The 26,519-nt window shown below is 36.0% G+C and overlaps 1 protein-coding gene across 1 annotated transcript in view; it reads left to right on the top strand.

Moving 5' to 3' along the window:
* Positions 1-17,104, top strand: part of LOC149786416 (ornithine decarboxylase-like) — a 41,733-nt gene extending 24,629 nt beyond the window's left edge. Inside the window, exons 6-10 of the mRNA XM_089978198.1 lie at positions 489-654; positions 4,477-4,636; positions 6,233-6,369; positions 12,719-12,930; positions 16,035-17,104. Of these exons, the coding sequence (XP_089834324.1) occupies positions 489-654; positions 4,477-4,636; positions 6,233-6,369; positions 12,719-12,930; positions 16,035-16,260 (901 nt within the window). The 3' untranslated portion in view covers positions 16,261-17,104. The remainder of the gene's footprint in view (positions 1-488; positions 655-4,476; positions 4,637-6,232; positions 6,370-12,718; positions 12,931-16,034) is intronic.
* The last annotated feature ends 9,415 nt before the right edge of the window (positions 17,105-26,519 follow it).

The following is a 26,519-nucleotide window of genomic DNA, read 5'->3' as shown; positions in this document are numbered from 1 at the left end:
TTTGTTTTTTTGTTTCACGCTAAGGAACTATATAAAAATAAGTATGAAAAGGTTTGGCCCAAAACTTTCGAAAATGGAAAATTACTGACTTCCCTAATTCCCCCCTGCCTAATACTATATGTGAATATTATTGAATCCTTTGATCAAAATGACACGAATACCTTTAATCTTCTGTCTATGGCTTTAGTTTCCCTTTCTTTTGCACACAACTCTAAAAATGACACAAAGGAGTATCAGCAGGAAGTGTCGGTCTAGCTTTCACATTTAATATATCACAAATCGAACAGCACGGAAAAACAACTAATAATTCAGGAGGAAGTGTCGGTCTTACCATTTCCCATACTTTGCTTGATACATGGGTGCTCATTCGCGATTAATTAAGTTCAGCACACTTTGCAAATTAAAGCGTTTGCATTTTATCTTTGTCGAGCTTGCATATTCGGAAACCATTAATTTAGGGTCCATGTGAATGCATGTCTTTCTTTCAGTTTTCATGTAGGTAGTGGCTGTCTGGAGGCCAGAGCATTTGCAGCAGCCATCCAGCTTGCTCGTAAGGTATTTGACATAGGACTGGATCTTGGTTTCGAAATCAACCTTTTAGACGTTGGAGGGGGATTCCCAGGCCAGGTGTCGCCTCCCATCTCATTTGATGAGGTAAACCACATTAGGCACAGAAACTTGTATCTCTCTGTAATGCTATCTCAACAGACAGTTCCATTAAAGTATAGAAATCGCACTCGATAATAAGGATTTGTAGGCTGTGTCGAGTTCCTGTCCACAATCACTGGTCCCAAGGTCAACACAACTGTCTGATTATACCAACCCGTTTTTTTGTAACCCCCCCCCACTGATTTCAATCATGAAAACCTTGAATGTGGTAAAAAGTGCACGCAACTTAGTCAAGTCACTCATTGATTTATAATTTCTAACCTGACTCTGAGTAGAGCGGCCCTAGCACCGTCATAATCTGCACGTTTTCTGCTTAAGGGAAGTTTTCAATGTAATAGACGGACATGCTCGAGATCCATTTCCAGTTGCTGGACAAGTCCATTTTCAGCAAAGGGATGTGTGCACGACTACAGATGTACATACATAAATCGTCTGTTGCCGATATTTACAATGTCGAATCAAGCAAAGTAAAAGAATGACAACAACAGCTTTGCCTTTCATGTGGATTTAACAAGCGGTTTAATTTCTAGGTTCATGTGTGCAACGGAATATAATTCCTAACTCTCAACGCTATCGAATTTACGGAATTATCTGGCAGTTACCGAACAGGATGAACTACATCATTATGTTGTCTGATGGAAATAAACTAGCCCATAGTGTACGCAATATGGCGCCGTTTTATTATGGAAGGTCCGTTAATTTTGAAAGGTGCAGAGGGGCCAGTATTAGTGCCATTCTGGTCAAGTCAGGTTAGAAATTGTAAATCAATAATTCAGTTGACTTAGTTCTGTGCACTTTTTATCACATTAAACGTTTTCTTTATTGAAATCGGTGGGGGTGGTTACAAACAAACGGGGACGTATAGTCAGACTATACCCTGTCTCACACCAATATATACGATGGGTTATTTTCTCTCCTATTATCCAGAAAAGAGTCGTAGAATAAAGATGGCTGATGATCAGTGTGAATGTAGCTGTTGAAAGATCTAGTAGTTTCTAAACGTTATGACGCAAATAAATATGGCATTATAATGTTAGTTTACGAAACAGAATTAATTTTAAACAAGAATTTCCATTTCTAGACAGAAACCATCTGTCCTGTCAGTAATTAAACGCAAGAAACACTGCAGATCTTTGTGACGTCGTAAGCATAGTGACGTCATGTATAGTGTCACTGAGCGCACTCTCATGCCAAGAGCCTTTCTTACGTGGGTAAACAGATTCGAAGATTCTTAGGAAGTACAATAATGATTCGTTCGTTTTCCCTCTGTAGACTGATTATAGAAAATATTAGCAAGCACGCTACTCTTAAGAGTCTTTTAAACATAAGTACTGGAAACCAGCTTATTTTAGCATCTATATTTTGTTCCTATATGTAGTTTAAAGATACGATTAGTCGTGTATGTTCATCCGCCTGTATGTTCTTGCGTCTGTCCATGTGGTCATCTATGCTACATTTAGTATACCATACAACATCAACTCCATGGTGACTGATTGATAGAGGGTGGTCACATTTGGTAAATTTGTTTGTCCATCAGCCATCCAGTTCACGTTTGTAACCTGAACTCCATCGATACAGACTGATGGAGAATTATCAGAATCTTATGTGGATGTGTCTGACCATCTGACATCCAGTTTATCTTGTAATATGAACACCAGTTACACAGACCGACGGAAGTTAATGACGTTGAGTATGACTCAGTTTTCTATAAAACCTGATCTCCAGCTACACCGATTAATTGAGGGTGATCACATGTAGAGAGTGGTCACTGAGGGAAGGTGATGACATTTAATATCATTTTCACAACATCACTAGATGAAAATCAAGTTTTAAGATTGTTTCGTATCCGTCTAAGGAGGCCGTGATGAGGCCAAATGTCACATTTTCATATTAGTATGGACTCCTCTTTGTAACTCGAACCCCATCTTCCCTTATTTAGAAAGGGTGATCATATTGGACAGAGCATTTCGCGAGGATGAAAAGATAACAATGATGCAGAGTTGCTGCAGAGTTGCTGCTAAGACGAAAGATCGCAGTATTCAAGCAAAGGTTGTCAAGCAGTCGCACAACATTTAAAACCAGATAGGGGACAGACAGCACGGATCATCAGCGATTTGTTGTACCCAATACAGACATTTTTGTCCAGCCTATAATTTTGTTAAGTAGCTGTAAAGTTTCCGCCAGTGGCATTGTCATAGTTAATAGCTCAATTTGGCTTTTGTTACATTTCATGTTTTTTCCATTGATTTATAGCCATGTAGACTTAATCTGTAACTGGAAAACTGTCACATAATACGTCCCTTAAGTTTTCCCTGCAACCGATGATTTGATTGAAACGCATGCAAATGCCTTTTCATGTGTGACGTCACATTGATTATTACCAGCGCATACATCATGTTAAATTAAATTTTAAAAGAAATAAAAAGTATCACTATATTTAAAGTTTAATAAAATAGGAAGAAAAACGAAACGTTTACACTAAAACTTTAGACAGCAATCGGTTCTTTAAAAAGAAATTTATTCCTCTCTAAAAGGAAGAGTTTCCTAATGGAGTAAAGCATAGTGGTATACAAATATAAGGAGTTCCTACACTTCAAAAGCACCAGGGAGCTCACAACCGATGACTTACATTTAGACACTATGGAATTATGTATTACATGCAAGAACTACTTGCCGGGAAATCTGGCACCATGCATGAACCACTCTATCTATCTATCTATCTATCTATCTATCTATCTATCTATCTATCTATCCATCCATCCATCCATCCATACGTGTGTGTGTGTGCATGCGAGCGAGACAAATAAAGATCGAAATGAAAAGAGAACGAAACAAACTGTTTTAAATGTGAACTGTGCATGTGTTATAGGAAAAAGTTACATTGCTTCTTTATTTTATTTTTTAAGATGTAGTTACTGTTTAGAGACGTAAGGGAAATTCGTGTCTGTACCGCTAACTGTGTTACTCTCTTAAAATAAATTATTATTATTATTATTATTATTATTATTATTGGAACATTGATGGGGAACGGGTTGCTGCCAGAAGTATTCGCCCATTTGAAGCCCTGCTCTGAAGATAGATGTGGGGAATTCACCCCTCATAGCAAAAGGTCTTAAATCCTGAATGCAGCTCAGGGGACAGTTGGTGGGTAGAAATGTATTATTAGGGTGGAAGGTTGCGAACTGCGGTATAACAACGTAAGAGAGGGTATGTACTTCTGATCGTTTCCATCTCCCTCTTTTCAATCAAATTTGGTAAAAGTGTTAAACAAGTCGCCTATAACTACCTGTTAAACATATTTGCAATAAAACATTCGTTGTTCTTTCCCCATCGACATCATTCATCTGAGATATCTATACTGACTCCTAATAAATCATTAATTTTTGTCTCACCTGTGTGAGTATGGAGAGACATATGTGTCACTATTTTAGTTGGCAAGTGTATCAACATTAAAATCTGTGCTAACGTTTTTGGGTTGGAGAGATATATTTTTGCTTGGACTATGGTGAGACACTGAGCTACTCAGAATACTTAGGTTTATTCAATCGTCTCGTTAACTTTGGAATAATTTTATACCTGCGAAACGTTCTATTGGGTCATAGTAAATTTGGACAAGATTAATTTAAAAGTGAACTCTCTCTACAAGTGGCATGATACGTGTACCAAGACTGGTTGAAAGACATTGAACTGGTTGAGAGTTATCATCCCGAAGTAAAGCGTTTACAGATGGACATAACAATAGCTATATCCTGTCGGAGTGCCTTTTGGTGGGATAAACGTTAAATCCTAAAAAAATCTTTCTTCCAGATTGCAGAGGTTCTGAATGAGAGCCTTGATCTTTATTTCCCGTCTAATGACTGCATTAGAATCATTGCTGAACCGGGACGCTACATGGTGGCTTCGGCCTTCACCTTGGTTGCCAACATTTTTGCGAAACGTGTGGTTGCATGGGACCAACACGAGGACAGTAAGAGTATATCTTACAAATCTCCCATAGTGCACATAGTTTTCTAATTTGCTTTAAATACGCATTTAACAAATACAGCCATATTAAAGTATCATGGTACAGAAACCTGTCAATGATAGTGTAGTTAATATGATTTTGTCTTTCCAACAGTAATGTTGCATGAGAGGGGCAGAACGTTGTATTCGTGGATGATAAACCTCCAAAATTGTAACCAGATTGCTGATATCAAGCTACCTTCCACCTGCCCACATTCATCTGTTTCACAGGATTAAATAGTGTTAATACAGTGTATATATTCACTGTTATCATTTGTGTCGTCAGCATTAGTACATTCCTTTTAAGTCATATCTTCCGATATAATTAGAAATGTTTGCATGCAATGGCCAGTGGGAAGCGACATGTAAATATGAACAGTTGTAATAATCAAATAGCTGACGCATTTATTGTCGCAATGAAATGTCGGTACACACGGTCTTCAATATGCCTAATAAACGTCGGCTTATTTAGAATACCAAAAAGCGACCAAGCAGGACATATATATATGTAATCGTAAAGCATTTCGTATATTATATATATATATATATATATATATATATATATATATATATATATATATATATATATATATATATATATTGCTCAGAGGAAAATAAATGCTTCGAAACACATGCTATATACAAGATAGATTACCATTTGATAGAATTGCCTTCAGAGTTATTTTGTTTGATGAGAAAAATATGCGTTCACCTATAAATGTTTTATCGAAAATGACTTCCAATGATTAAGCAAACATGAGCTTCATACAACTATATAAAGAACATACAAAATCAAAATTTCTGAACAAAATGGGGTACAAGCGACGCGAAATCATTTACAAAGTAAGTAATTATTCAACCCAGTACAATTAGTTTTATTGGAAGCGAATCAATGTATGAAGAATTGTTTTCAACAATAGAAACATTTTCAAAACGTTTCATTGTTCCATTTGAGGAATAAGTTATGTTATACATACTGTAACACTCACCTTACATTTGGATAAATTTATGTCTTCGAAAGTGTTCATTGGGAGATTTTACGTTAGCTCAGCGACCTGAACTGGAAAAACAAGCAGTTTTTATTGGTTGTATCATATTTATGACGATTAAAGAAACACATACATGGCATGGCAAAGTTCCGGTGATAACAAAATACGTATTAGAGATATAGTGATGATTTTGTTAGTTCAAATGATATATTCACATGGTTACAGATTGTATGCTGTTTGCTTCAGATGGCTAGTAAAGGAATGCAAATTATATAAGAAGAATCATTGGAGGGAATGAAAGTAACTAGAAATGATAGATTGCTGTCCAATGGAGTTGGCTGCAACAAGACGTTGAACTCGAATTGTGTCTATTAAACTAAACTGACTCAATAATTAATTGGGAAATTTAATATTAATCATTACATATAAAAAACGTAATACAACATTACAATGTAATTAGTTTTGTTATTCATATTGAACCCCATTCGTGGTAAGAAAATGCTATCATTGTGTTTCTTGGAGAAAACAAATCCTTCCGCACTGAAACTGGATGTGAATGATTTGAGTTTCAGATGGAGAACCCGTGACTCTTTCAAGTGCCTTAGACGAGCCTGCCATGATGTACTACATCAACGACGGGGTGTATGGATCTTTCAATTGCCTTCTATTTGACCATGCTCATGATCATGTGACCGCATATGTTCCACGGGTAGGTTCTTGTTAGAATTGAATTGGGATAAGGATGATATCCGTATATGAATGTCGCAATGATCCACAAGTAATGATTTATAGGGCATCTGTACAGAGAGCTATCTCTTTTAAATTCAGCGCAATCGGAGATGTATAATAGTTAGTAATGCAAATAATTCCTGTACGGGATCAAAGGAGATTACAATTTATCAATGTTCTCTCTCTCCCTCTCTCCTGACATTGTCTCAGGTATATGTGACACTAAAGTTGTTGAAACTCTAAATCCTATTTGAAAATTGCAAAGGTTTAGTCTTGATATGATCTCTTTAAATAAGCTTGAAATTAAAAAATAGAACGACCAGTAAACGCAATAGATCTTCAAGATATTTCCCAAAAATGTTGTGTGCTTGATCAATACTTTTGTACAGTTTATAGAAATAAAACACACCGACTTTTCAGAGGAGAGAGCCATGTGTCATCCTCCGTAAAAATCAAACCATATACACATGTACAGCGTCTCAAAATATCTTTTTTTTTCTTCCCAGGTTATAGCCAGTTTTATGTTGGTTTCAAAGCAGCTACACCCTAAGGGGGTGGATGGCCTATGAAAACTAAGTTTGTATAAAAGGATATATTATTTGTTCATTTCTGATTTTGCTCAGTGTTAGTGTTTCCTTTATACCTGCTGTTATACATAGAATTATGAAACTTGGCAAGATGATGAATCTTGTTGACTACTACACCCTCATTACCAAAGTAGGTCACACTGACTCACATTTCAGTTTAACAGACATTGGTTAAATGTGAGCTTTATTTCTAAATCTCTTTTCATTGTAGAATATTCAATTAATAGTCAAATAAACTGTTGTATTAATAATTCTATGTTCAAAACTCTGACAAACAAAACGGACAGTGTGACCTACATTTCCAATGTTACTACATGCAACTAGATTAAAGTTTTAGCTTTTAACTTACCACCTCCCATAATTTGATCACCTTTCACATATCTGCTGTTATACCCCGAATCATCAAATTTAGTGAGTGGATGCATATTTAAGATATCTACACCCTTATCACAAATTTTGATCAATGTGACCTATATGTCATACTTCAATGACTTAGAATAGATTTTGTGATTTGGAAGATTATTTCTCAAGCTATGTTCCACATTACACTTTATAACTGCACGTTAATAACTGCGTTACAACTATAGACGGTCAATATGACCACCAATTAACATGCTATTGCCTTAGAAGTGGATTTTGCGTTTAGCCCTTGAGCACACATGCTTCTTACAACTGATATACTTTGCATCAAAAGACTTGGTAAGGGGATACAGCTTGAAGAGTACTCAACAATACGAATATATGCCACTGAAACCCGTCTTTCATACATCACTAACGTTGGTAAAACTCTTTTTAGATGGGTATTATACATAAGAATGGGTATTGGAATAGGAACTGTAGTATTGCATTAAGATAATTAGTGACGTATGAAAAATGTTTCTGATACTGGCTCCATTCCTTGGTTAAGAAATCCGTGAGAGTTTCACCGTGTCAAATCTGGCTTCAGGAATGGATAATGATTATAGCTTCTGAAGCAGATTTTACGAAGAATAACAAAGAACACTTAAGTCTGAGTTTCCTTGACTCATTTTAATATCACTAGTTTTGTACTTTTCATTGTCGTAAGGCGTGTCCGTCCTATGACAGTATATGTGTATGCATGCCTAGAGCCAAGAGGTAAGTCTGCCTAATACTGATTATTGTGTGCTGTTTTAAAACGTAAAGAAAGATGAAAGTTGCACATAAAATCTCGGGAAAAAGGTTCTTATAATAGTAGCCTAATAGTAGCCAGCATTTCTCTATTACGATTACTTTAGTCTGAATTTATTTTCTGCATGATGATTGCTGGTTATTATAATAATTATATTGATTACATTCTTGTCATTACACACTATGACAACAAAACCATTATGCTTTACTTAAACAAACCCTTCCAGCAACACGCATATACTCCAAAGGTTGTCTGCATGATTAAAAAATTACATCATTCAACATCTTTCTAAGTTTATGGCAGTATTTTGTTTTTATAGTTTCTCTCCTAACTAATTACAGGGAATTCGGATGAAATAAATTGCACTGGAGCAATGAAGTTTTAATTCACACATCTGGTTCTACAAAAGTCAATACAATTTTCTTGTTGAAAAGTTTCTTCGTCTTTAACCTTTAAAACTGGTTAGTCATCTTGGGGGAGGCAAGTACCAAATTCTGTGATGATTTTCATTTCGGCCTCCATGCATGCTTGTCATATTTATTTCCAAAATATTTTGGTAGCAATGTAAAGCAGTATGTGCTTGAATCAAGAGCACAAATAACAAAATGACTTTCAGACACCGTCTTTAGTTTTCCATGACAGTGCGTTTCTATGTGAATATTCAACGCTACTATGTTGTATATATTTAACAATTTGGAATAATTGACATGTCATTTAGAGGGCTTTAAATAAGAAGAGTTATCACAATCATCAATCTAAATTAATTATTATCAGGTTTTGTTTTCGTAATCTGTCTACATTGTTATTGGTTAATACGTGGAGATTAGAGATCTTTCTACCGTAACAAATTGTCGCCTGTATGTTAACTTATTTACAGAAAGTTTCCTTTTCAAACTTTTGCTGCAATTTGATTCAGAAATATTATAAAGTATGTCTGAAAATTGCCAGTAATACAGTTTTGCAAACTGTTGTAATGTGTGCCTATCTTAGGGTCGAAAACAACGTGCTAGTTACTTTACACAATGCAGGATACTTGTTAGTTCTATTCCGTGAATCCAATGAAAGACTCAATAAAAATATTTCTCCTAAGATGCGACTTCAAAATTTCTCAATTTGTGGTATAAAAAGCAACATTTTAAAACTATGTTTAAGATACTTGAGGTTTTTGCATATAATAGTATCAACATAATTTTATAAAGCAGGTGCAGTGTATGAAAATTTATGTCACCGGTCTAAATCAATAGAACCCATTCGTTCCTTTGTGAGTCATTAACAATTAAATGACAAAGGAGAAAATGGCATTAAACAAATTGTTGCTGGTAAAGATTACAATGCGATTTGACTGATATTTATCCTAGATTTGAAATAATTGCTGTTATGGTTTCTACATATATGACTTCTATTGGACATAGGCGCTCTTTCATCGCTACGTGTTCAAATCTTAGGAGGAAATGACCTATTATATCATTTGGGCTGTATGTATTCAGAGTAAGTAAGAAGCGTCTTATGCAGTCTTGGAATTAAAAACAGCTGAAAAGAGACACTAAGGGCAGTAAAATATGAAAAGAAAGAATATTTAAACTAACGTTGTTTTCTGGCACAGGATGTACATGAAATGAAGACACACGCCTACCCCAAACCCACAATAAAAAAAAACATAATGCTAAAACATTAATGTGGCGCATTTGCATCTTAACAAATCTCCGCAGAAAGTTTCTTAGGCTTGCAAACGGATGATGCTGGTTGAAGTTGCCAGATATTTCTTAATAGGCTTGAGGCGGCTGCATCCAATTTTGTACTGTTGTTCATGATATATCTGCTTGCTGACTGTCTTCGTCTTTTTTATTATACATGTCGCCTTCACGTGGCACTGATGCGTAAAGAGGTGCATAGATTAAGCGATTAAAAAGCTGAAGATATCTCAATCACCAGATAAAGATATTCTCATTACTCCTCCTTAACCTGAAACAATAAATACCATCAGCACCAACATTAGATTCACATAATCAGTACGAAACCCAGTTGTCACAATTGACAGTACTCTCTTATTACACCAACATGTCACGAACATATGCAAGGTTGCATATCTGGCAATAAGATGCATCTATTTGCAATTTTCTTTCTGTTCATGCCACTAAAAATCTTATGTGTTATTTAGTACTTTCTAGACTTGACTATTGTTTTACTCCAAAGTGGAATTATTGAAACCAAAGACAACACAATTTAAGTGGTGGTTACTCCTCCAATAGGAAGAGTAACAATACGAAAGAGGACTCATTGTCATTAGAGTTACCTTAAAAAGAAGTTAAATTCAAATTACAAACTCAGCTGAACGGCACTGCAAGGGAACGAAAAATGTCTACATTTAGGGAATACACCACAGTACTGAAAGGGGTAAGAATTGTTACTGTATAAACGGAAAAGGCAAGGACGGTGCCCACATTCTTCTACTGGATGGGGTTTCTTCCTAAATGTGTTTTATATAGGCTGTATCACATATGTAGGCAAACAGGACACGTGGCTATCCCGCCACTACCAAACAACAAAGCAAACACGTATGTAAGCTGCAGGTAAGAAAACCTTCCCAAATTTGTATGAACCAGAAACTATACCAAACAGATTTGGATCAACACTTTACAAACAAACATATACAATAGAAACCTACAAAAGATAACAATGAAAAGAGTGAAAACGAGGGTGAGCCCACAGGAAAGCACTACGGGGGGGGGGGGGCATGGGCAACGATGATGGTGAATTAACTACACAGCAGAATGTAACTGGATCAAACCAAACAGAAAACAATACTAAAAAAACTAATATTTATCCAAACAAAAATCAAACAAAAAACCACAGATCGAAGAAAATAGAAACAAATCAGAGCGGACTACACAATCGAAGGCCAAACTCCGCAGACGTAGAATCCTAGACTCCAGCGAAGGAGGAAGAGCAGCCCCCGCTACAGAAAATATAGACGAATTGAAGGAAACACATCATATCACATAATATTCGAGCAGGAAATACACAAGGTGAAGGCAAATAGATTACCCATTTTGTTGTTGACCAAACACGATTATAAAAACAGGGGAAAAAACTTCGCGGGCTTGGCTTGCAAAACTAGACAGGCATTGCCATGTATGTGAACATAATACCGACTTTAAGACTACAATTCCAACAGAACAACAACAAGAAAAACCAGGACTACCAAGAAAGAAACTTAAAATAACACTGAATCAATAGAGACGGATCAAACAGCTCCAGAACACAGTATCACCAACAAAACGCGCAAACACAAGAACAAAAATTACAAATATGACAACTAATATTGAAAACAAAGAGAGGAGAAAAACATTATTGTGAATTTGATAATACAAAGTAGCGATATCCAAAATTTAAGTTTTGATGTATAAAATTCAAATACACAATATTTAGATGAAAAATATATAGGAAACAGCACGGGATATTTATTAATTCAGTGCGAATACTGTTTTCTTTAACCTTTAAAGAAAAAGAAGGAACTTCAGTCGCCTAAGACGGGAGAGGAAAGACGTAATGCCATTGAGAAGGAAGTAGTTGGTTATATCACTCTCCTTGTTAGGGGATATGGTGCTTTGAACCGGCCCAACGCACACCCTAGCAAGCTTAACAATTTCCAAGTTTGTCAAATTTAGCATAGCAGCTTAACGTTGATTAAACTTTGAGTGGTATGTATTTCGCATCGCTTTGTGGATTTATAGTTCTGCTAACCTATACTCGAAAACGTTGGATTCTACAGCACAACTTTACCCGGAATGTTCTATCTGAATTAACTTTATTAGGTTCTCTATATTTATAAAACCTTGTATGAGTTCCATTTACAACTTTCTACATCCTGATATTTGATGCAGTTATGGTTTATGAATTTCTGTTACTCTAGGTTGGGTTCCTCAGCACAACTTTTCCCACGAATATTGGATGGCAATTCAGTTTTATTTGAACCTTTATGATGATGAGATATGGGAGGTGTGTGATATAGTTATACGATTTTGGAGAAGTTTTATTTTCAGCCATCTCGTTCCAGCAGATAATTGGTAAGGATACAACTGTTGTAGAGGTGGCTCTTTTATTTATACCTTTGGTTTATGACCCTTGCAGTAACAGAAGTAAACTGGAGTCAAATTACTTTATTTATGCAGTTTATATTACTTTATTAGTGCATGCATTTGCCAGCATTCTTCATTATTTCTTGTATAGAGTTTTGACCCGTTTGCACTTCTTTTTTATCCACAAACTTTGCCCTGTTTAAGGCTTTCCAGATCACTTTGGTAATATCCGGGTTCTTTGGAAACCAGCTCTTGCTGAGAGTTCATTTTTAAAACATTTAATTTACCTTTATCTAACATTGCTATTAAAAACTGGGCCACGTCATGAGACACTTTAAGGAGTTTTTCTTAGAGCCTTTTTCAACGCATATGGCTGAACTCTATTATAATCTCGTTCGAAATACTGTCCGCCCTTCAATATTTTTTCCACCCAACATGATAGTGGAAAAGTTATTACACAAAATATGTCAAGCAGTTAGAACTTGTTATGAAATATATTCATGTTGGCTACAGGAACCAGAAATTGAACGTACATACGAGTGCAGCCTATGGGGCCCAACCTGTGATGGACTGGATTGCATCATCGAGAAGACTCATCTTCCAGAGCTTAAAGTTGGAGACTGGTTGTATTTCCTGGACATGGGCGCGTACACCACGGTTGCTGCTTCAACCTTCAATGGGATGGCACAACCAATCCGCTACTACTATTGTTCTGCAGATGTTTGGTAAGACGAAATATTAATAATATTGATTTCTCAGTTAGATGTAAATGAATCTCAGTTGATAACTGAAACGATAACACGGTTCAGAAGTCCTTTGACAAAATGTGTACGGTATTGCTGGGAAACACTGCAGCACTAATATACATGTTAATAGCTATGATTAATCAAATTATGTTTATAGTGTATATTTAAGGGGTTGAAAATCAAAATCAGGTGGGGTAAATAACATCGGGTTGTACAATTATTTAAAATAATGAAAGCATCATTTTAATAAAACATAGCCACACATAATGGGATCCGTATAAATGTGATTGTGTATATCTATAAACTAAGTTATCACAGTAATGACTCAGATACTTTACTTTTAAAATGCATGTGTATTGTAATAAAGCGACATAAAAAAATAACTATTATGCTATTATAATGTTATGGCTTGTTACGTCAGGTAACATTCACTTTTCCATCTTAAACATTATGACGGATTTTAGAGATTTCACAAACCTTTGCCCAAGTATATATCATGACCAGACGTTGCATCTAGTGCCACAGACATTTCTCCTTCCTCATGGCGAAGGTTGCATTAAGGGAATACGTAATTCGGTGACTTGTATTCTTGTCCAGAGAATACATTTTGATCCAATGTAGATATTGCAATACAACTTTGCCAAATCATATATGATAACTAAGCGGTGTGTCAAACGCAGAAACCACACCTCTGCATCTGGGTCAATGTCATGACAGGGGTAAGTGTAATTTCTTGACTTGTGTCTTTTTACTGAGTGTACCATTAAAACCAATCACGATAATTTAATGAAATGTTTTTCAATAATGACTTGGCATGAACCTTACTTCTAGTCCAAGATCACAACAACGAAAACTATAAATATGTGACCTTTATTAGTTTCCCTTAAAGCGTTTGAATCAATGAAGATAAATTTAATGAAAATTCAGCCTGTTATATATCTATACTTGACAGTGTATCCCGTAATTCTAGGTTCAGGTCACAACTAGGGATAATGTACGTCAGTGCCTTGTCACTTTTTAAGCCTTACTGAAAATTCTATGAAACCTTACCTACAATTACATGCAGTCATAGTCATTCGGACATTACCCAACCCATGAAGATCCAAGCTGTTGGTACCGGAAAGATCACAAGATGGAAGTATCTTGTGCTGTTTGGCGTAACACTCTTTGGTTCATAGATAATATACTTTAGATTTTTTTAAAGAAAGAAACTGGACACAGGAACTTGAAATCACTGTATTGAAAAACAATCTGATACTCAGTCATATATACATACCTGTTTTAAAAATTCACTGTGTAACGACAAGCTCCTTCCATGTTTCTTTTAATCGTCTTAGAGGTCAGTAATGTTAAAGTGAATAATATACCGTAACTTCTCTGTCAAGATGACTGAGATTGCTTTCTTGAATTATGAATTTTATTGATCAGACATGTTGCCCCTCTTCAATCCGTCCATTTGCCTTTTATCAGTTCGTTGTTTCTGATGAAAGGGTGCAGGTTGATTGTAGTTATCTAAAACAACACACCACGAATGCCATAAACTTGCCAGTTGTCTATAGAGCTGTTCATGCTTGACACGGGAACCATTTAATTCTAACATTTACTTACCTGCCTATCAGCTGCAGATCAGTGACTGTGTTTTAAACTCAAAGCATACCGCAAAAGAAAATGATTTAGAAAGCATTGTTAACAGTCTTCATTATTTGTAAATCACTTGCTACGGTTGAACGAGTTCCTAGGGAATCCACTCTGGTTGCCTAAGTCGTTGGAGCGTCCGCCTCCACTGCGATAGGACTTGGGTTCGAACCCCGGCCGAGTCATATCAAAGAGTTATAAATATGGTACCAGCAGCTGCCACGCTTGGCGCTAAGCATTAAGAGCTTAGTGTTAGGACTGGTCGGCCTGGTCTGGGTGGGATATGATGCTACACGTCTGCTGTATGATGTCCCAGTGCTAGACATCACCATAATCGGCTTCATTGCAGACATCGTAGCTATAAAACTGAATAATTGTTAAAGTTACGTAAAAAGTCCAAATGACACACACACACACACACACACACACACACACACACACACACACACACACACACATCTTGTAATAGCCTGAAACCAAGCTGCTGTGACGCAAAAGAAAACAAGCTGTGCTTTTTAGGACTTGAAAGATCAATAATGTGATTGGCCTTGTGCGACCAATATAAATGAAAACCTCCGTGACTTGTATACAATGAAACGTTCAGTGTACAGTATAAAATGAAAAGTTCAGTGTACAGTATACAATGAAAAGCGCAGTGTACAGTATACAATGAAAAGATCAGAGTACATTATACAATGAAAAGATCAGTGTACAGTATGCAATGAAAAGCGCAGTGTGCAGTATACAATGAAAAGTTCAGTGTACAGTATACAATGAAAAGATCAGTGTACAGTATACAATGAAAAGTTCAGTGTACAATATGCATTAAAAGCGCAGTGACCATTATACATGAAACCCATAGTAACGAAAAGCTCAATAACTATTATACATGAAAAGCGCAGTGACCTGTGTACATGTGGAGTTCATTGATACAATCGGACAGAGCGCTAAATACAGATACAAACTAAAATATAAAGCAATAAACGATTAAAATTAAGGAGTCTTGTCTAATGAGCGGAGTCTGAGAGGTATATTGGCGTTTAAACTTGTCATACGAGCTCAGATCTAAGGGCAAATGGACAGTAAAAGGAAGGACACATGATGCGTTACCCTTTCATTCTGCCATGGGGGGGGGGGGGACACACACTCGGTGGTTGAGTGGTTTACATTTTATACTTAGCTAAATCATTTTTTGTGAATGTAATTGTAATCTTGCTAACCACATAATATTTTAAGAATTGTTTTTGTAATTAGATAATTTGCAATCTGAGTCGTGACACTTTATTAATTTTTATCGCCACAAATGTAAATTATATTTGTTATGACAATCAACCTATTACATTAATGTTAAGCCACGTACATAGTTAATTTATTGTATTATGAAACACTTAAAAGTGCCAGACTGTAATGACTTCCTATAATATGTCTTTACTGGATATTATCTGCAGGCTTGAGATTTATCCCAAACAACAAAGAAAGGAAACAATGGGTATCAAGCAAAGGCCACTCCATCTGAAGTCTGGACACATATTTCAGGAGACCACTGCCACCCACGACTCAGAGAATGTACTTGCCGTCTCCTCCACAGTTAATGATTCAATGTTTGGATCGGTGTTTGGAACGTTGTTTACCATATTTAGATCCGCCTGGGACCGTATTTGGAACCATAATTGATGCCAGAGAGCACAGTGTATACATTTTTAGTCTTCGTAGATAAGTGTGGAATGATTCCTTCATAATTATTTCCCTTAAGATATAATCTTGATTTGTAGTGGAAGAATTGCCAGCTAAATCTGAAATCAAGTTATTTATTGAATAATATTCAGATGCAGTTCACTTAGACATTTTTAAAATGAAACACGTGTTTAGCAGAACAAAAAAAATACTTACAATTGTTAGGGCTAGTTATGAAGAAAAAATGGCGGAAATAATTATTCAGGTACAAGCATGTGTTTATTGCTACAAAATTGACAGTCTACAGTGATTTTACTTATTTAAGATTATTTTAACAGTATATATTATGACTTGGACAATATTTTTTAGTTATGTTTTTTTCTTCTTCATGTTTAAATTGAGAACCTGATCTAGATCACATTATAAATTTAATATCTTTTGTAAGATGATGGAAGAATGAAAATGTAATTGAAACGTTTTTTGGAAGACAAGTTTATAATTACTAGAGTTTTACTTTTAATTTCTGTGACTTCTATTTGCAGTTTCATGTTTATACTACTCTTTAAATGCTTTTCTGCATTTTTGTAAATTTTAACACTTAATACTTGCAAAAAAAGACTAGTTTTCATGAAAATATTTTATTGTAGTGGCAGCATATCCAATATCTTTCAGTTGGATTAAAATTCAGCATGGTAAGCTAATTGAATATTTAACGTTCTGGCTTTTACATACAGGCTAGCATATGTATACGAGTTGGAAACGTAAACTATGGGAAATGAGGAACCAGGAAGGGGTAATTCAAACTTTTAAATGAACTTACATTTCGTATAAGCCAATATTATGATTTAATTAAAATTGCTTCGAACCATGTAATAGCTTTTATCCTCCGTTTCTACCTTTCCCATTGCTTCGTGTGACCACATTTTCCCAGCAGTCATGGGTCCAATCACGTCGTAAAATGACCCAGGAGAAAACTCAAAGCGCGCGCGAGAGAGAGTGAGAGACTGAGAGAGATGAAATTCTGCACCATGTTTAATTTACTTAGAAGATGATGATTCTTAATGCTTTCATTGTTATTATATCACAACTCTAATGAGTACTCAGTGGACATTCACTAAGATTTAGAGAATACAGTAGATATCCTACTGTTGAAATATAACCTAATGGTGAAACAAAATTTATACATGCGTATTAATACGCTAAGGGCTGGTCACAATTTTGATATACCAACATTTTTTTGTATATCAAATTACTTTCTACGAACACATTAAAAGCCATGTTATTTTTATGTTTGTGGTGTATATTATTATATTAAGACACAATTTGGCATTGTACATTTTTTATTTCGCAAGACGTTTTACTGGAGTTATCACATTCACCACATTATCTATCATTACCAGTCGATGGCGATAGCGAAAGAAACAGAAACAGAAGCTAGATGCATGTTTGGAACGTCATCTAAGAAAAGCAGATATTTGTTCAACAACAAGAAGGCGAAAAGGAAAAGCAGCTAGAGGAGATGATAAATATTTTGAACAGAGAACAGAAGGTAGAGAGCGAACACAAAACTGTTAATGGTTTCATGATATTTGGGCAGAGTTAAAACACTTAAGAAATATTATCAAAGTTCGTTTTTGCACACACCATTGAGAAAGAAACTTACACCTACACCTAACTCATCAGTTACAACAATGTCAGCAGCGACGGCAACCACTACCATTACTACGTATACTATACCAAGAATAGGACTAGGAAGAAAGAAAGGTATTGTTGTTGTTGTGCGGTTTAACGCCATGTTTCAGCACACTATTGACATGCATGGCGGTCAGTAAAACTCGTGTAGGAAGAACCCGGAAAAAACCTGGGAAGAACCACCGACCCACGGGAAGCTACCGGCAAACTTTCTCAAGTACCCATATTGGCCGATTCGGAGACTCGAACCTACGCAAACTTAGGTGAAACGGCAGTGATCCGAAATGGTGTGCTATTTAGACCAATCGGTCTCACCGTGCTCTTGCGAAAGGTGCAAGACAAATGTAGGTAATGTTGCCAAGTCCATACTTGTTTCCAGAACCCAAGGGTCTCTTTCGGGGCCATCTCATTGTTTTAGAAACAGAAATACTATCTAATTATTTCCAGTCTATGTGTTTTATGCTCGTTTATGTCAATGACTCTCATAAAAACACTTTTACGCGTTATGTGAGATTGCATGTAGATATGTTTGTGGGTATTATTTCGGTAAGCACTACAATCCTTTATTGTGTGTGATGTGCATTTTCAAAGACAGACAGAAATAATATTGTTTTAAAAAGTACGAGAGACTTTGTAAGCGAACTTAGAATTTCGTGTGAATGAATATTTTCGAAGAGAAAATTCATAACCTTACCTTGGAATTGCGCGAACAAATTTACAGGTCAAGTGAAACGCTAATGGCAAATGATTTCAGCAGTTTTAAACAGTTCATGTCTGATTAGTATAAGATGGTTAAATCCCGAGAGAGACTATGAAGCACTACACAGATATTAGGTTCTTGATACCATGATATTTGCAATATGTACTGCACCGAATTACACTATTATAACTATACAGTTTAGAAGAACATGCTTAGCATCTGTCGTTGGAACTGCAATCGAGCTAATTTACAATGACTTTTTATTCTTATCCGCGTGAAACGCAAAGACCAGATACAACATCTAAACTGGTATAGGCGTCAAAATCATTGGTGCCTGAATCTGATACAAAAATGGCTGATTACATTAAAAGTCTTCAAATAGACGTTTATAAACTGCGAACAAGCTATACAATTCTCCAAGTAGCGACTCTAACACCACTCTTACACTAAATTAAATGGAAAGAGGTCAATGACAGTATTAAAACGTATTGGATTACGAAGTATTTTTAAAAGAACTGATTCCATAAGACAATACGATTCCTTTGAATTTTGGACACGTCTTGTATATTAGTGACTTCATTTCTTGGAGTTCTTTTACCTGCAGATTCTATGTGTCAAACAGTATATCCAAAGACACGACAGCCACAACTTTATTTGTGCATGAAAAACTTGTTATGTCAGAATGATGAAAATATGATTAATACTACGAACATACCCAACTGTGAGGAAAACATTGTCGCACTTATTTACTGTTCATACCCATCAAGACTTGTTGTGTTTATAGCTAATTGGATATATCAAGAGATTTACGACTTGCAGGATGTACATGACGGGAAAAGTCGCACACGGAACACTTGGAAAGAAGAATTAAATAATAATGTCTAAGTCATTGTGAGTAATCAATGAAACTAAACATTAACTTCGATTGAATTTCTTCACCATGAGGGACAAACATGAAGATACCTGTTCTAATTATCAAGAAAAACTGACAATGGTGTACAAAATGTCTTAAGAAAGAGAACAAAATTCAGAAGAAGATGAAGAAAACGAACCCATGGCAGCAAATATACTTTAAGCAATAAAACATACTAAATATCAGAAGAGCATATTTCGGTTAATAAATTAAAATAAGAAAGACTTTTACAAAATAATAAAATATGGAATTTTGTGATGCGTTTTGAGAAGTCATTGTAGGTCTTGAATTTGAGAACGTCTTCATTTGTTTTTTGGTATCAGCAAGATACCCCCCCCCACACACACACACCAATATACACGTGATGGTCCCTCCAAACGGATAGTAGATAAATAGGTATTGAATAGTAAATAACTGGGTGATGATTACGTTGTGGACCGCAAATACTGGGAAATGATCAGTCCTAGTGGCATGTTAAATATTTAATGTGGGTGTTGGATAATATAAAACTGAGTGATGGATAGTAAATAGCTAGATGATGAATAATAGATAATTCAGTGTTGGGCATCAGATGTAGCTTTTAACATTACATTTCCCGTTCGACCCTATACAAAGACATATATTTAGTGTTAAACCCACTGACATTGGAAATGTTACATTTCCAGTTTGATCCCATAGAAGACCCCACATAGTAAACCTCCGATGTAATGTTAACTCTTTTTTTTTGAACTCATACAGACACTCACACTTGCTAAACCAATGGACGAAAGGAGTAATGTTAAGTTCCTTTGAGACCCCATCTAAATCGTTAAATATGGTCTAATATACAGTCCCACACATGTTAAATATATTGACTAAAAGCGTAATGCTAAATTCATGTTCGAACCAATACAGACCAACACAAGTTAAACCTAACAATTAAAGGGGCAATGTTAAATTTTAAGGAATAAAGGCGGATGTATTTCAACTCCTAGTACACAAGTTTTGCACGATAATTCGAGTCATTTTAGTGATTGTATCATCTCCATTTACTTTAGTTAGATGTACAGTAGCACGATAGCAAGATGTAACCGTATTAGAGCTTGTAGTCAGCAGGTTAGTATTAAAATTAAATAAATTGTCACGTTTCTGCAGGAAAAAAAACGATGCCATTTTTGGGCCAATACATCGCGAGCCGAAATTACTTGCAGTCGTCAGTGTTATCATTGTACTCTGTAAACTTAGTGGTGCAAAGGTTTACATGTTTTTAGATACAAGATGTGTGCTTTAATATCAAGTTAAGATCAAGAGTATGTTTGTTAGCTCATAAAACTGCCGGTCGACCTTGGAAAAGTCTGAGACATAATAACAGACGTAAAATATCTGAACACTCTGAAAAGAAATTGAAAAAGTTACAAGACAGAAGATATTTTGTGACAAAACCTCTGCGAGCAGGTTATAAAGTCTTCGCACTGAGATGCAGTTTGAATAAGATACAAGTATCTTTATGGGTAAGGAAGACTCCTACCCGTCGTTGGAACTCCCACTATTGACATAAATGTACACAAAATCTTACTTCAATCTCATTTGTTTTAATACAATGTCATCACTGCGTTCTGTTAGCTGGGTGATGCAAATGCTAACAGGCTAACAAATATAGAATGTAGTATTAAAGTATCATGGATACAGCATGTTAGAAATTAGGGATGCCTTGCTGTCGTCGATTATTGTTTAAATAGCAAATGCTGAACTTAGTGACTATAGCGTATTCATATAATACGAACATGCATACTTCAGAAAGAAGCTGCCATACAGAGAATTCTGAATGAGAAAGAGCAAGAAGAGAACAGTTCAACATCTGAGAATGCATTTACCAATAATATCAAGAGGATTGTCTAACGCAAACTAGGAGAGTTACTAGTCTCAAGATCGAAGTGTGATGTGATGTGATGTGATTTCGATTTTTAACGTAGCTTTAAAAATTTTTCAGTCATATCGCTACGATGTCTGCAATGTGGCTGTTTAAAGTGATGTCTAACACTTGGGCATCATGCCGTAGACATGTAGCATGATGTCCCACCCAGTCACATTATCCTGACACCAGGCCGACCAGTCCTGACACTAACCTCTTAATGCTGAACACCTCGGATGCGTGAGGTCGTGGGTTTTATCCCCGGTCGGGTCATACCAGAGACTTACAAAAATGGTACTGACAGACGAAAAACAAGTTGTTTGCAGCTCATCAACTCCAGGATCAGAACTTGAACTTGTAGACGACATTCATCGATAAGACAAAGGCATTTCACAAAGTCTGCCGTTGAGGCTTATAGAAAATCATAGCAAAATTTGGTTGACCAGAGAAAGTCATCGGGACGGTTCGGCAATTCCATGATGACATGCTTGCGTGTGTTGTGGATTGCCGTGGGTCATCTGGACCATTGATATTTACCAATTGGATCAAGCAATACTGTGTTTTGGTCCATCTGTCATCAGCACGATGTTCTCTCTCGTTATTAATGTCTTCCGTAATTATGACACAAGGACTGACATCAAATACCGGACTGATTCAAAGCCGTTCAATATGAGAAGACTACAGGAGAAGACAAAGTCACAGGAAGTGACTGTTCGTGATCTCCGATTGGCTGACAACTGTATCCTGAATGCCAAATCCGATTCTGACATGCAGCACAGTATGGGCTATATCTCCTCAGCTTGTGACAAGATAGATATCTCATTCAGTATCAAGAAGACATAGGAGATGCACCAACCTGCACCAGCAAATCTTTCCATCGCAGTAAATGGCCAAACTCTCGTGGCAGTGGACACTTTTCCCTGTTTCGGGAGCACACTTTCTAGTGCAGACACATAACTGATGAAACCAATGCCAGAATTGCTATAGCAAGTGGGGCCTTTGGCAGACAACGTGCAAACGCCTGGGATAGCAGAGTTGCCTACCTTGCTATATGTTTCCAAAACATGGACAGTATACAGGCGCTATGCCGTGAAAATGAACCATTTCGAATCGGCTACCAAAGAAAACTTATTCGGGAAAGATGGCAGGACACGGAGCCACATATTGAGGTTCTCACACAACCAGGTTTTCCATGCATCCACATTCTGCTGATGAAGTCACAGTTAAGATGGGAAAATCACATCACCAGGATGTCAGAAGAGTGACAACCAAAGATATACGGCACACGGAAGGATATAAAGTTATTCACGGTGTTGAAAATAAACGCCTCAAAGATACTCGCAAGTCATCATTGAAACACTTCAACATTGACCCTGAGTCTTATGAAGATCTCACACAGGATATGTCCACCTGGCGGAGTCTATTCCGTATTGGAGCTACAGATTTGAACGGAGGAGAACTGCAGAATCAGTGCAGAAGCATGAACAGCACAAATCTCAGATAAGTACCACATTCTCTAGGAAACTCAAGCGACATCTCCTGTTAAGTGTGAGACAGACAGTTTAGAGCACATATTGACCTGATCAGAGACTCACGTTGTCACAGAAACCAATCCAGTTAGATATGTCATGGTAATCATCGAAATCGAAGGACGAACAACATCAAAAAACAACACAATGTCATACTAGCAGTTGCTGGTAAGTTATAAATACGAGTCCACCATTTGCGTGAAAAATCATATATTGAATATATTGTCCTTGATTAGTAAGTTAGACTGTGAGATCGTTTGATTATCTAAGTCTTTGAATTTACAGATGAAGACTTTCCATACTGATTTCGTCAATATTTTCCATAAATAGTTTAGCTTAAAAATGTTTCGTAAAAATTCCATCTCAAATCAATCAATGCGCATGCGTATGCTTTCAGTTTAATACATGAAGGTTTGAATATTTCGCTTTACATCATTATATGTTATTGTATAAATTTAGACTGTGCGAACGAAGGAACCAAAACATCTAGGCGTAAAGTTATTCTTCTTCATATACTTTGCAACGGAATGCTGATAAAACGAAAAAGGAAGCAAAAAATAAAAGAAAAACCGATTCTATATTTTTTTTTAATTATGTCCTAAATCTAAGGAAAAGTACGATTTTTTGTAACACGTGGCTTGACTTTACGGAAACAAATGTCTTTGAGAATATGTGACCAATTTTGTTACGATGGTTGTTAACACTACGGAACTGAATATGTCCCAGATGATCAGTCTGTTTATGAAAATGTAGCTACTGACATACCGTAAGAATATGACGAATGACAAATGTACCCGCAATGTTTTTCCCTAAATATTTCAACAGGAGCCTGTTGTTTAAGTCCCGTTATGTCGCATATATTGTTATTAACCTGTTTAACGTGTGAAGCCCACGTGTCTAGCATTGGCCCATATCCTACTGATGTGGAATATATTTTAAAGGATAAACATGATTTTATCATTCGCTTGCATATATATAGGCATTGTACTCTTTGGAATACTATTATTTTCCGCCACAAAACCGTATATCCATTCCTGACACTTTTGCAAACAAGTTTTTTCTGGCCAATATCTGTATCCAGATTAAATAAATACGAATGAAACAAGGTCACGGAAAAGTAGAGATTACATTGAACCCGATAGGTATACACTATTATTAGAACATTTTTATTGATCTGTTTATTTTCCTGAATGTTGACGACGATGCATGTTGATTTGATCTACAACAAAATTCAGTTAAATACCTAATCAATCATAATATAATTCACATTTTAACACGTCATTTGCAACTGACAGCAGTCATAAATAAATATCATCAGGAAATATATCTGATCGAGAAAACTAAATTGCCTTATGCTGACGGCAAGCGAAACGAACAGAGTAGCATATAGATACATACACACGTATATACGGACAGATACATGTTATTTACAAAGGAAAGATGATCCTGGAGAAACCTAATTTTAGATATTGGAACTTTATGGTTTGTCTATGGCTTTTAATCTACCATACATAACTCTGTATCGAATGTCTGATGGTATCGTGTTGAATAGCTTCAAGTCCCTGTATTGAGCAGATTTTATGTTCGTGAAGGTCACGATGCATTTCTCAATTACATTTGTTAAGCCGTATTTATCCGCTAGGAGACATATTTCGCAGGTTCTCACGGCATTACCATGCCAGTCGAGCTGCTGCATGAGGCAAACGCAACAATCTTTCAAGAGGCCCTCCATTTGGTATTCATGAGCCAAAGGTAAGATTTGTAAAATGTTCTCATCTGAAAAGGAATGGAAAGATCGTCAAATATGGTACATCGAGATGGTTTTAAACAAAAGTTACGTTACGTCATGACAGTAAACAAAATGAAATTATATTGCCTCTGGACTACAATTTTTGAACTATTTGACTGCAAATAACTACAAAAAAAAATCAGAACTATTTTCAACAAAACATAAACAACATAATCATTGCATCTACATTTGTATATAAAATACACATTCCAAACTTACATTTGCCTAGGCTAAGCGGTTTCTGGAAGATAGTTCTAGAAAGGTTTCGTAATTTGATTTTTTAGAAAGGTTTCTTCAAGTCGTAGAAGTCCAAAGAATATCTAATCAGGTCGTCTATATATCGATAGAAACAAACCCATTAATTTTCATTGCTTATGTCAATCGGTTTTGCATCACCGTGATAGCAAATTTATCCTGAAACAAATGTTTTCTACTCAAAAAGTGACGAGATTTTTAAAATCAGTTAATTAGTTTGAAATGTTAGCATATTTGGTTTAATCATGCCTATTTGTTATAACCATTCCTAGTTAATGTCATGTTTCAAAGTTTATATCAAATTGTATTAGCATAATTATGCTACCAAGCTTTCAGTTTAGGAAGGATGGATTGACGGACAGGTTGCAAGAACTAAATCAAGATCGTCTTCTCGCCCCTTGTAAGCAGTAGGGACATACGATTTTATTTTGTTTTTGGTTTTATTTTCTGTGCAAGAACAATAACCATATGTTCTTCACAATCTACAAGATTCAAAATGTTTCAACGGAATGTAAATTCATGCGTGTCTTCATTCGCAATACGACATGATGCAGCGTATAATGAAATGTCGCAGTTGCCTTATGTTGGATCTTCCAGCATTGAATAAGAAATGCATGAACAATTCAATAAATGGTTTGCTAATTGATTGATATCCGTGCCAAAATCGATGAATGATACATATGCTTGGTAATCGAAAATAATGAAAACACTGCGCCACCATGAACATTCCTTTGCTTTGAATACTACATTATACCTAATCTCTATCACAGAAGCTTGGCATGACAAATGTAACGTATGGAAGCATCGATACCCTCCATGAAAGAGAGGAGAAGATTACATTCGGTACTGAGGTTGTTCTAAATATCTGTTCCACTGTAATTTTCACATAGTCATGCTGAATACCTATAGTCAAATTTGACAAACTGCGTAATGCACATAATTAATGAATTATTAAAATGAAGTGAACGAGTTGGGTTAATTGCACACAATATGAGTGAAGCTTTTTGTTGCTGAGATGTATCTGTTTCCTTATATCGCAGACAAACTAAGATGGTGGCATGTTCAATAAATACGACATGCGAAAGAAAGAGTAGGAATTATTACTTAGAAATAGTATGATTATATGAGGCCAGTCTCTGTGGTTTAACATAAAAAGATTTTGTAGTGCAATGTAGGATGGCAAGGTGCATAAGTCAGGCCATTCAACGTTAACTGCTTTCAGGAACTTTTAAAGTTAATTTCCTGTACTCGCCCAAAAACGATAACAAACTGGTTATTCATGGAGACGAGTCTGATAATCGATACTAATTGTGGATCTTATTAGCCAACCCACTAGTGATATAACTGTTGCCAAGATGTCTTCGCATCATAAAGCTTTGGCAATTATGAAGCTTAGTGGTACAATCGCCACTGAAATATACCCTTTTAGAACCACGTGAAGTCCTCGTGACTATGACGGAACGTAAATATAAATGTTGGCAGCGTAATGT

Source organism: Sinohyriopsis cumingii, chromosome 12, assembly GCF_028554795.1.
Source record: "Sinohyriopsis cumingii isolate HCF-2022 chromosome 12, ASM2855479v2, whole genome shotgun sequence".
NCBI lineage: Eukaryota > Metazoa > Mollusca > Bivalvia > Unionida > Unionidae > Sinohyriopsis > Sinohyriopsis cumingii.
Note: the sequence above shows the minus strand (reverse complement) of the source record. Positions and strands in the feature narration are given on the sequence as shown.